General features: G+C 38.5%; 1 protein-coding gene across 1 annotated transcript; it reads right to left on the reverse strand.

Annotated features, from left to right (window-relative positions):
• Positions 1-1,086: 1,086 nt before the first annotated feature.
• On the reverse strand, positions 1,087-2,885 carry LOC118750210 (peroxisome assembly protein 12-like). Its single transcript, XM_036484936.1, has one exon. The coding sequence runs from the start codon at positions 2,816-2,818 to the stop codon at positions 1,943-1,945; it is 876 nt and encodes a 291-aa protein (XP_036340829.1). The 5' UTR covers positions 2,819-2,885; the 3' UTR covers positions 1,087-1,942.
• Between the last annotated feature and the right edge of the window lie 9,254 nt (positions 2,886-12,139).

The raw sequence follows: 12,139 nt of genomic DNA on the forward strand, positions 1-12,139 counted from the left end.
TTGAAGAACGCCCTATTCCAGCTGCCGATTCAAAAACGCCCTATCTCAGCTTATTTTCAATGTATTCTTGTTGAGATAGGGCGTTTTGAACCGAATCCTGAGATAGGGTGTTCTTCAATAAAATTCTGAAATAGGGCGTTTTTGAATCAAATTCTGAAGTAGGGCGTTCTTGAAAAGTTTTCTGAGATAGGGAGTTTTCGAACTGGCTGCCGAGATAGGTCGATCTTCCACTCAGCCATCGATATTGAGTGGTGGAAGAAATAATAGAAACTTTTTACTTTTACCAGTTTTGGCTATATTACTTTGTTTATTCGATGTTTAATATTTTTGTATAAAAGCCTAGCGCAATATATAACACACACCATATAAATCCACATTTCAAATTTGTACAAAAATTATAAAAATTTAACACATTTTATCAAAATCCCCCAAAAATTTCCAACTTTTCAATCAGATTTTTTTGAAAAATTGGGTACGCAGTTTTATAGCCCATTAAATTTTAGTACGTAAAACTGGTTGATTTTTAATAATTTATTTGGCTGGCGGTGTTGTGCATTTTCTTCCATATAAAGTATGCTCGACCATGCTCAAAATTTCTTTCTATATGGCAGGAAATGCCTAGCAGCGTCAGCAAAAAAAAATGTTAAAAATCAATGCGCTAAAAATAATGGGCTATGAAACTGCATACCCAAAATTTTTCAAAAAAATCTGATTAAAAAGTTTGAAATTTTTGGGGGATTTTGTTAAAATTTGTTGAATTTTTGTACAAACTTTGAAATATGGACTTATATAGTGTGTGTTATATATTGCGCAAGACTTTTATACAAAAACATTAAACATCGAATAAACAAAGTAATATAGCCAAAACTGGCCAAAGTAAAAAGTTTCTATTATTTCTTCCACCACTGTATATACATATGTTGTGGCATACTAATATTACTAGACATATGTATAAACACTCTAATTTTTTTTTTAGTTTTCGTAAAAACAACTGCGACTGCAATATGAATGAATTTCAACTCCATAGTTTTTAGTTTATTAAGTTTGTAATTAGCTTTTTAAACTGATATAAAAAAGATGTTTATATTTCTTTGCTTAAAACCACAAATTTATTTTTATTTTATTCGCATTAAAGCAAGACTACAAAACTAGTTTGTTAGCATATTATAATTAAAGCTCGGAACACTTTGACGACAGCAAGCGACAAGCAGCATCTGTCAAATTTTAAATACACACGTTCTTACGGACACAATTATTTTGACGACAGCACGACATCTTGGCTGCAGGACTGCAATTGTCGACGTCGCCAAATTAAATCTATTTCTAATTTTGCCGGCGACAATGAGTAGATGTAGTGCTGCAAAATTAAATTGTCGCAAAATTAATCACATATTCTTGATTGTTCATGGTGTTCTTATTTACTTAAATAAAAATACACAATTTGTGAAATAAATATACCAAAATGTAAAACTTTAAAATCAGCTATTTGCTATGTCGCTGAGGTCTTCAAAATGTTTAAGAAGCTGGCTTCAAGGCGACATTTGTCGACAAAATGATGTCGCTGTCGTTACGTCGTGAAGTTGCAGTCGTCAAAGTGTTCCGAGCTTAATGGTAATAATATCCCGAAATATTCCGGGATCCCGGGATTACCAATCTAAGATCCCGCAAGCCCGGGATTCACAAAATGGTCCGGGATTGGATGCCTTAACCCCAAGCTAATAAAAGCCAGGTAAAAATATAACCATTAAATAAACATTAGAAAAATAGCCAAAACTAGTCAAAATGCCACTTGACTTAATCAGCTGACCACGAATGTACATATATGCTTGCAAGTGTTCTAATTTTGACAGTGCGAATTTCGCTGTGGTGAGTTCGTCGGGCGCCGGCATTGTGTTTCAGCTATAAACGTGTCTCCTGAAGAAATCCGATTTGCGAGTAATATTTATGTTTCGTATATTGTTATTAAATCTTCAGGGGTGATTTGATAACCAGTAACTGGACAGGTCATACGGCTTTTCAAATGCGAAATTATACATTTCCAACAGTATACATATCCCGAAACGCTACATGCAGTTGGAGTTGTTATTTTCGTAAGACATACGGGACAATTGCCTTTGCGGTATTTTTCCCTCTTATCGATAGAACTCTTGAGAGGGTTTGGATTTTTTAATGATACACCCATTTGATGACGATGATCGTTAGAATACCACCAATGAATGAATTGCAGAAAAAATACCAACACCTCCAGAATTTTAAGAAAGATGTAAGTTGTCCTATCATTCGGCGGTTCAATAGGGTATCGCAAGGTCAAACTTAGAGCTCGGAAAATTGACGAGTGGCTGGAAGCGTATTTTATAAGATACAGGAATGTATGTACCGCTTTGGACGCATGATATATATTTAAAATTGTCAGTAGCTGTCGCTGCCAAATAAATGTATCATGCTGTGCACTGCGTGCTTTAAGCTTTCGTTCCAAGTAAGGCAAAAATGTGACAATACCGGCAGATATCACTTGCAGTCGATGCGTGACAAGTTTATCCGATTCTAAAGATATGCGTTGTAAACCGTAGAAACTCTCTCCAAATGACGAGCCCCGATTTCGCATATATAAGTACTGTAAGGCCAAGGTTAAAACAGAAGAAACTTCTTCACTTAGTCTGTATGCACCCAAAAGTTTGAAGTCCAATCGAAAATAAAGGTAGTTAATTATTTTACTCAGTGCTGGGTAGATAAGTGAGTCCAATGTTTCAGCCGCTCTTATTTCGAAAATCGATGGCACATTTTGCAAATTTTGCCGTAAATTCGCATTTTCCGACATAATTAGAAGGAAATTAGAACAGTATATCACAATCACAATATTACCAGTAAACAACTAGCAATGTTCGTTATCGTATCGATTATTCTGAATATCGATATTTCATGGCACGATAATCGATTAAGTTGATTTTATTTGAATCTATTTATTTTTAATCTACAAAAAATTTTATGGGAAAATACTAAAGTATATGAGGCGATTTTTAGTTGAAAGCAACAATCGCGTGGTGTAAACGGCCTTTCAACTAATCGCTTACAATGAAGTTGGTCGGCTGCCTAATTTCGTTCAACTAATCGCCTGTGAAAGTTGAATCATGTATATTCCTATAATAGTTGTTGTTGTTGTTGTAGCGGCTACAACAACCCCGCCCAGATAGGCTAATATCTCAGTCGTTGTCGTCAAGTTCCACTAACGGCAGCCCCAAGGAACGTGCAGCCTCTATGGGGTCGGTCCATAGGGACGCCGTTAGGGTTGTGGGGTTTTCCGGGCATGCGAAGAGATGTTTCGAGTCGTGGGGGGTCCCTCCGCAATCCGGACATTCGTGCGGCACATCCGAATTTAACCTACTGAGGTAGGAATTTAGCCTGCTGCAGTAGCCAGAGCGAAGTTGGGCTATTGTTGTCCTGGTCTCGCGAGGCAGATGGAGCTCCGTCGCGTCAATGTCAATGTTCTCCCTATTAAAGTATGTTCACATATCAATATTATCTCAATCAAAGCTCGTTTTTTAATCTAACCGTTTACACAGGCAAATCTCAGATTATTAGCTGTCAAATTTGTTGTGCTTGTTATTCTCACATCCCAAGGAAAAGTTATGTTTCTTCTCTGTGGCACCGTGATCACGTTTTTCTGCTATATTAAGCAATATAAATATATTTTAACTTAACATTTTATTAAAAATACCTTTACGAACCTCTTTTCCTTGCTAGCGTCCATTTTTGTTTATTTTTACATTTGGCATTTCTCCTCTTTTTCGCAAAAACAATCGATAAAACTAGGATGGACACCGAAAAGTTATCGGTTAAATCTGAGATTATTTTATAATTACAGATTAACAAGGGGCGAATTTTATATGGCTAATCTCTTGTTCTAATTACAGATTAGGGTGTTAAGCTCGAAAATGAGGATAATCTACTTATATGTGAACCTAGTATAATAGTGACTTTTGGTGGTGAACTTGGATTTTGAGCCTATTTGGTATTCAGGGCGTGCGTGAATCGGTAATAAAGTTCTATGGGGAAAGCTGTTGAATAATATTTTTACTATGGTGAGACAGTTTTGCCAATCTGCTGTGTGAAATGATCTCTTTTTTGACAGCAGTAAATTTTTGATAACCGCAGATTTATTTGGAATAAACTATTACAAATTGAAGTGAAATTAATATTTTAAGAAAACATCTACCATCACTGATTGCTTTTCATCAATTTAAGCTTTTGTTTTACGAAAAATTACTCACAGCAACAATATTTGCGATTGTTAAGATTTTCTATGCATTTGTCAAAAATTTCACTAGCCTCATGAGCTACTGAAATTTTATTCTCCTCATAGTTGTCAAAAATTTACTTGCCGCAAACTTTGTTACCGATTCACACACGCCCTCAGTACGCTGTCTCACGTCTCTAGTCTCAAAAATAAGTCACTAATTTGTCAGCTGGCTAAGAGCCGGTCACAAAAATAGAAGTATGGAGGAAAAGCTTATTTCTTTCCATTTTATTAAAAAACAACAAAACGCGAAAATGAAGCGAGGAAATTTGTTTAACAAGAATTTCATTAAGAAATAAACCAAAATGCTTTAATATGATACAAATGTATTGAAAAAAATTTAATTTTTTTGTTTATATAGAACATTAAAATCTAAACATTGTAAAAAAAATAAAACTAATAAAAAAAATACTAAATAAAAAAAATAATTAAAAATCCTCTACGGCCGAGGAGGACTTGAACCCGGATCCTCTTGGCTGCCAGACTAATTCTTTGACCACTCGGCCATTGGGACTCTTTGAGCGGCGCGGGCAAAAGGCATACATAACCACTATCAGTTGATTGTCTGTGTTTGCTTTCACGACACATTTTTGGTGAACTTTTTGTGACTCTCTCCTTCTGAATACCCCAATCGTCTCAAGTCATAAAAATAGTCACTAATTGCTAATCTCAAATTTAGTGATTTGAGATGAGACTAAGGGCCGGTTGCTCAAAGCCTGGTTGACACTAATCCCCGGTTAGACATCGTTATCGACGTTACCGACACCGTGTTATATGCATGGAGTCGAAAACGTCGATAAAGATGTTAACCAGTGATTAGTGTTAATCAGGCTTTGAGCAACAGGCCCTAAGTTACTGAATCCTCAAGTCACTAAATTTTAGATTAGCAATTAGTGACTATTTTTGTGACTTGAGATGATTTGGCTCGGATTTGGCAGTAGGAGAGAGTCACAAAAAGTTCACCAAAAATGTGTGGTGAAAACAAACACATACTACGTTTATACGCACGTCTTATTTGCAAGTAACAATTTGCAAAATGGTAGACTTTGCCGTATAAACGCTGAGTTGATTTTTTATTTGTAACTAACTAAATCACGCAAATAAGTGTTGATTAGTGGTACTATTTGCAAATAAGCGCAAGACGCTGTCATTCTTAGGTTTATTTTTTTTTTCGATGGTCATCTTATTGCCTTTTTATAATCAAGACGTTGCCATTTTTAACTTTATTTTCTTTTTCGATGGTCATATTATTGCCTTTTTATAATCAGGTAAATAAACAGTGGTCGAATAAACAGTGAGTTAGGTATTTGCAAATTATTTTTATTTGCAAATAGCTTACGTATGGATGAGCCAGGCGAAAAGTTGCTGCGGTGTCTTAAGCTGCATAATAAAGACATACCGGCGATCGAGGAATGGGAGCTTATAAAGGTTGAAGAGCCAAGAAGGCCTACAAATAAGCCCATTCTGCTAGCTATTTGCGCAGAATCACTAGACACCTTAGAGAAGGCTGACTATCGGCTCTGCTTCGGTATCCGTATGGCTAGAGTGCGGGTATTCCTCGGAGAGGTTAGCCCGGTAGAAGAAGATCCCGGGGTTGATGGAGCTGGTGAGCTTCTCATGGGTGTGAAGCTGACAGATGACCCTGAACCAAAAACTTAAAGTAGCCCAAATAAATCTGCAGCACTCCAAATGCGCTACAGATAATCTAGTTGTCCTTCTCAGTGAGGAGGATATAGACATTAGCCTAATTCAAGAGCCCTGGGTCAAGCACGATACAGTCATGGGACTAAACATAAATAATTATAAACTATACTGTAAGAGCGAGGTGGGTAACCGCGGGCGTGTATTCTTATCAAGAACGGTATATATGCATTCCTTTGCTCTAATTTCAGCACATCAGATACAACAATGGTTAAGGTAGAGACCACCGGACAGCCAAGTATACTCCTGGCCTCATCATACATGGCCCACGATAGGGACAGTCCGCCAACCGAAATCCAGGAGATAATAGCCAAAAACCCCAGACAAATTATAGTCGTCGGCTGCGATGCGAATGCAAGGCATCCAGTATGGGGTAGTGCTACGGAGAACGACCGAGGTGAGTCTTTACTACACTTCTTATTAAATACTAACTTAAGCATCTGCAATAGAGGTAATACACCCACATTCATATTCCCGAGTTCAAACCGGCTTCCTGGATGGGAGGAGGTGCTGGATCTAACCCTGTTGTCAGAGAACGACAGCGGGTGTGTAGAAGAGTGGAGAGTATCTGATAGGCCTTCAATGTCTGATCACCGTCTGATCTGCACGGAATTTCCAACACCCCCTCGAAATACAGAAACCCCCACCGGACTAATTGGGAAAGATATAGTAACACACTTAAGCGTAAACTAAGTAAGCGCCCACTAATTACAACTGTCACTACAGTTGAGGACCGTGATAATAGAGTAAATAAACTAGAAGAGGTTATGAAGAAAGCCTTTGAAAGATCAAACCCAGTTAGTAGAGCAAGAAAGAAATCCCCACCCTGGTGGAATGGGGATATCAGAGCCCAAAGAGACAAAATAAGGCAAATCTACAATAATTGCTTTAAAACTAAAAACTGGGCGCCTTATAAAAGCGCCCTAAGATCTTATAAAAAGGAATTGAGAAAATCTAAAACTAAATCCTGGCAATCTTACTGCTCTTCTTTAGAGAACTCTAAAGACTCAGCCAGGCTCAGCAAAATCCTATCAAAACACACACATATATATCACACTCATTAAGGGAGAAAACGGGGTGTGGACGAACACAGCTAGTGATTCTCTAAACACGTTAGTCAAGTTCCATTTCCCGGGATGTATTCGACATCCACCCACACCAGGGTCAATTGAACCTGGTTCAACTAGCAGTATACTGTTGAACTCGATCGTGAGCAGGGAAAAGATTATTTACGCTGTCAACAGCTTCTCTCCCTTCAAATCCCCTGGACCAGATGGCGTAATCCCAGCAATGCTCCAGAGGGTGAAGGAAGAGATAGCACCGTTACTTGAGACCATTTTTAAGGCTACTATTACCTTGTGCTACATTCCTAAAAGCTGGAGAAGGGTAAAAGTCGTGTTCATACCCAAGCCAGGAAGGAAAACCACGAAATAGCAAAAGATTTTAGACCCCTAAGCCTTACCTCCTTTGTGCTTAAAACAATGGAAAGGCTTCTCGACATTTATATAAGATCGCTGTTAGGTGAAGCGACAGTCTCAACAGCACAACATGCATACATCAAAGGCAGACTGAATCTGCTTTACATGAAGTGGTGAGCTTAATAGAAAGATCGTTGCACTCTAAACAATATACTCTGGCGGCATTTCTTGACATCGAGGGCGCATTTAATAACATTGAGGTTGACACCATCATAGACTCTTTGATAGATATTGGTGTTGACGACAGTGTTTGTAGATGGATACGATCGATGCTAGTCAACAGAATCATTCAGGCAACAAATGGGGCTAACTCTATTATACATCATGTGAATAGAGGCACTCCACAGGGCGGAGTGCTCTCACCACTGCCCTGAACGGTATATTGCTAGAACTCAATAGAGGGGGAGTCAAAGTTGTGGCGTATGCGGATGATGTTGTAATAGCAGCCACAGGTCCATTCCTCTCTATCGGTAGCGAAATCCTTGAAGGAACCCTGGGAAGGCTACACACCTGAGCTACGAGAAGCGGCCTAAATGTGAACCCAGCCAAGACAGAACTTATCCTATTTACAACCAGACACAAACTACCACAATTCAAGCTACCATCTCTAGACGGCAAGGCACTCTCATTGTCCCCCAGCGCAAAGTATCTGGGAGTCGTGCTGGATAACAAACTTAAATGGAAAACCAATGTCGAATTCCGTAGACAGAAGGTCTACATAGCATACTACACTTGCAAGGGAATCTTCAGTAGAAACTGGGGACTAAATCCTAAACTTGTGATGTGGATGTATACCGCGATCATAAGACCAATTCTAACATACGGCGCCTTGGTTTGGTGGCCCGGCCTAAGCAGACAATATAATGTCAGCAAGCTAAGAAGCATACAAAGGGCAGCAAGCGCAGGAGTAACAGGCGCACTAAGATCCTGCCCGGCAGAAGCTTTAAACGCCATCCTTAATTTAATTCCTATTGATCTCCACCTGAAAGAAGTGGCTATGAAATCGGCGGTCAGACTCAGAGAGTCGGGCCTTTGGAGGACTAGACACTTCGGAAATGGGTTGATCATAAATCAAATGCAATTAAATAGGACGACAGATTATATGGTAGGCAATTTGGACTTCAGCTGTAACGTGCAAGTGCTATTCCCATCCAGAAGGGACTGGAGAAGAGACCGATTGGCCGACCGAGAGAAGATCTCTCTATACACCGATGGATCCAAGATGGATTGCGGTGTGGGAGCAAGTGTCTACTCCAAGGAACTCGGCGTGGCTCTATCTCTACGGTTGGGAAATAATACAAGCATCTTCCAAGCGGAAGTCCTAGGGATCCTAGAAGCCTGCAAAATCCTAGGCAATAGAGTTGGACACAGGAGTAAAGCAACAATATACTCTGACAGCCTGGCGGCGCTATTGGCAATAGCGTCACCGGTTACCAAATCTAAGCTATTTGGGGAATGCAAAGTAATATTGCGCTCAGTGTCTCAGTCAAATACCGTCTCTCTTGTCTGGGTTCCCGGACATAGGAACATAGTAGGCAATGAGAAGGCGGATGAGTTGGCGAAGGCAGGAGCCGGTTTGGATGAATCCCAGGCAGTGGCACTGGGTTGCCCTCTTGGAGTAGTGCAAGGAAAGATAACTACACATTTCCTTGAACTGGCTACACGCAGGTGGTCAGATATACAGACTTGTAAGATAGCGAGAAAACTATGGCCTGACTATAACAGGGCGAAAACCTTGGACCTGGTTAGCAGATCAAGGCCAGAGGTATTTAGAATTTTAGCAACCATCACGGGCCACCGGCCCATAGGCAAACATGCGGCAAAAATAGGTCTACCCCATAATATGATTTGCCGCAGCTGTCAACTAGAAGATAGCGAAGAAAGTGTCCAGCATTTCCTATGTGAATGTCCAGGCCTTTCGAACATTAGACACAAGACGTTAGGGAAACACTAGTAGCAGAACTAACCGACCTATCAGGAGCTACCATTAGCGAAATCGGCAGATTAATTAGAGAGTCGAAATGGTTCGACCTAGCAACATAGGAAGTGCATAGACAAAATATTTATCCCACGCGAGAAGTGCTTCAAAATGGTGCAATATTGCGCTAATTGTGTCCTGGGCAGCGACTAGGAAGCACTGCAACCAACCAACCAGCTTACGTATAAACGTAGTAACAGACAGTCAACTGATAGCCTTTACGTATGCCTTTTGCCGCGCCTCCCGAGGAGTCGCAATGGCCGAATGGTCAAAGCATTAGGCTGCCGTTCGAGAGGGTCCGGGTTCGAGTACTCCTCGAGCGTAGAGGATTATTTTTTTTTTTTGTATTTCTTTTTTCTTTTTTTTATTAGTTTCATTTTTTTAATAATCTTTAGATTTTAATGTTAAAAAAATAATAATTTTTTTTCAATGGATTTGTATGATATTAACGCATTTTGATATATTCGCGTTTTTTTTTAATACAATTTAAAGCAATTAACTTTTTTTCCATATTTTTATTTTTGAAACCTGCTCTTAGCCAGCTGACAAATTAGTAACTTTTTTGAGACTAGAGACGTGAGACAGCGTACTGAATACCAAATAGTCTCAAAATCCAAGTTTACCACCAAAAGTCGCTATTAGTTACTAGAGACCGCTTACTGAATGCCAGGGTAATATTGGCGCGTATTCATATTCCAGCAACTAAGTCGAAACTAACAAAGTTGCAACTTAAATTTAAGTACCAACTTAAAATTTACCTCTATTCATAGTCGCATTTCAGACTTCTACTAAGTAGTTTCGACTTAGTTTACGATATAGTAAAACGAGTGTGAAAATGTATCGATTTTTCTTTACGATATTTTGGAAAAATTACATTTTTATTAAATAATATCAAGTTTGATCATCCGTTTATGTAATTTTTATTTTCATTGCATGATTATGCAAAAGAATAAGGTACCATTTTCTTGTTAAATGTGTGAAATAGACAGAACAACCGCAGTGATGTGAAGTCGATGTTTATCGACAGCATGCTGTGAAACATAAAAATAGTAGATATCTAAATGTTATGCACAAATTTACTTTAAAAGAACTGGCGTGAAACTGACTTATTATTTGAAAATTTACCTAAATTATTCCAATTATAAAATTGTGATGTAGCTTTATTCGAAATGTAATACGCATTTAATTTCATCTTCCGATTAAAATGGATTGATCTTTGTACATTTTAATTGGAGATTATTCAATATTATCACAATCACCCTCTACCAACTTAATTTTTACATATTTCGTCTGTTTTTCCTTAATTTGATAAAATACTTCTTCCCAGTTACGATTTAGTTGCAGCTGCAGCCGAAACTGAATTTTAAGTTGATACTTAGCCAGAAAAGTCGAAACTAAGGCGACTATGACTTAGGGCCGTTTGCACCATGTCTAGTTAACGCTAACTGGAAGTACATCCTTCAGTTAAGCACGTTAACTGCTTTATCGATCACATGTTATATGATGGTTGTCGATAACGTCGATAAAGATGTTTAACTGGGAGTTAGAATTAACTAGACATGGTGCAAACGGCCCTTAGAATAGTTTCGACTTAGTTGAGTAGTAAATATGACTATGAATATGCGCCATTGTATTCAATTGGGAGTAGGATTTCCAATATCGATTTTCCCGATATCGATATTGTTCAGCCCGATATATCGCCATATCGATTTTACATGCAATGATTTAAATCGATTCATGATATCGATACTTTCTTAAATTTCTAACATTCCTATGTCCCCTTTCTGACACGTCAAGTCTTGATTTCAAGTCTGCTCGTTCGTTGTCGATGGAGGTGGGAAGAGAGGGGAAGAGTACAGATACCTCCGTACCGTCAATTCGTTTCAATTTTTCTTGTCTCTTTTGAGCTTTTCGTTGCTTCCCATTTAAGAACCAAGGACTTGAATTCAATTAAAGTTGACGCGTGTGGAAGCAAATAGAAAACACAAAAGAGAATGCGAAAAAAATTCCTTTCAAGACTTGACGTGTCTGAAAGGGGACTATAAACAACCTTGGTAGGAAAGTTCGATATTTAAGAAAGTATCGATATCATGAATCGATTTATTTCATTGCATGTAAAATCGATATGGCGTTATATGGGGCTGAACAATTTCGATATCGGAAAAATCGATGTTGAAAATCATACTTCCCACTGAATAGAATATTAAACCCGCCTATCAACTCACCAAATTGTTATTTCCAATTTGTATATGTACTGAGGATTAAAACGACATGCCGGACGACTCAAGCGGTCTGTCAAACTCAAGAGCTAAATAAATCACACAAGCTTCTGATTAAACCTACTTTAGTATTTTCGGTAATTCTCTAGCGGGGGGTAACAACCCCTAAAAAAGGGGCGCAAAAGTCGGGAGGGGTACCAAACGACGCGTTTCGGCCCACCTAATAACAATCCGGAGGGGGAGAGGTAATATTATTAACCATTTAAAAGTTATGAACAAAAAACTTTTGTTAAACTTCGTTGTTTTCTATGAGCAATTACCACGTCAAAAATGCACTAAATCACCAGTTTCCACTTTTAAAACACTACTAAAACGTTTCCGGTTATTATTTTATGCAAACCAAATCATTTATTCACTTTTATTTTATATATTTCGTTAATAAAACAGAGTAAACAAACTTTGCGCCTGC

Source organism: Rhagoletis pomonella, unplaced genomic scaffold, assembly GCF_013731165.1.
Source record: "Rhagoletis pomonella isolate Grant_MI unplaced genomic scaffold, Rhpom_1.0 Rhpom_scaffold_00171, whole genome shotgun sequence".
In the NCBI taxonomy this organism is placed as follows: domain Eukaryota; kingdom Metazoa; phylum Arthropoda; class Insecta; order Diptera; family Tephritidae; genus Rhagoletis; species Rhagoletis pomonella.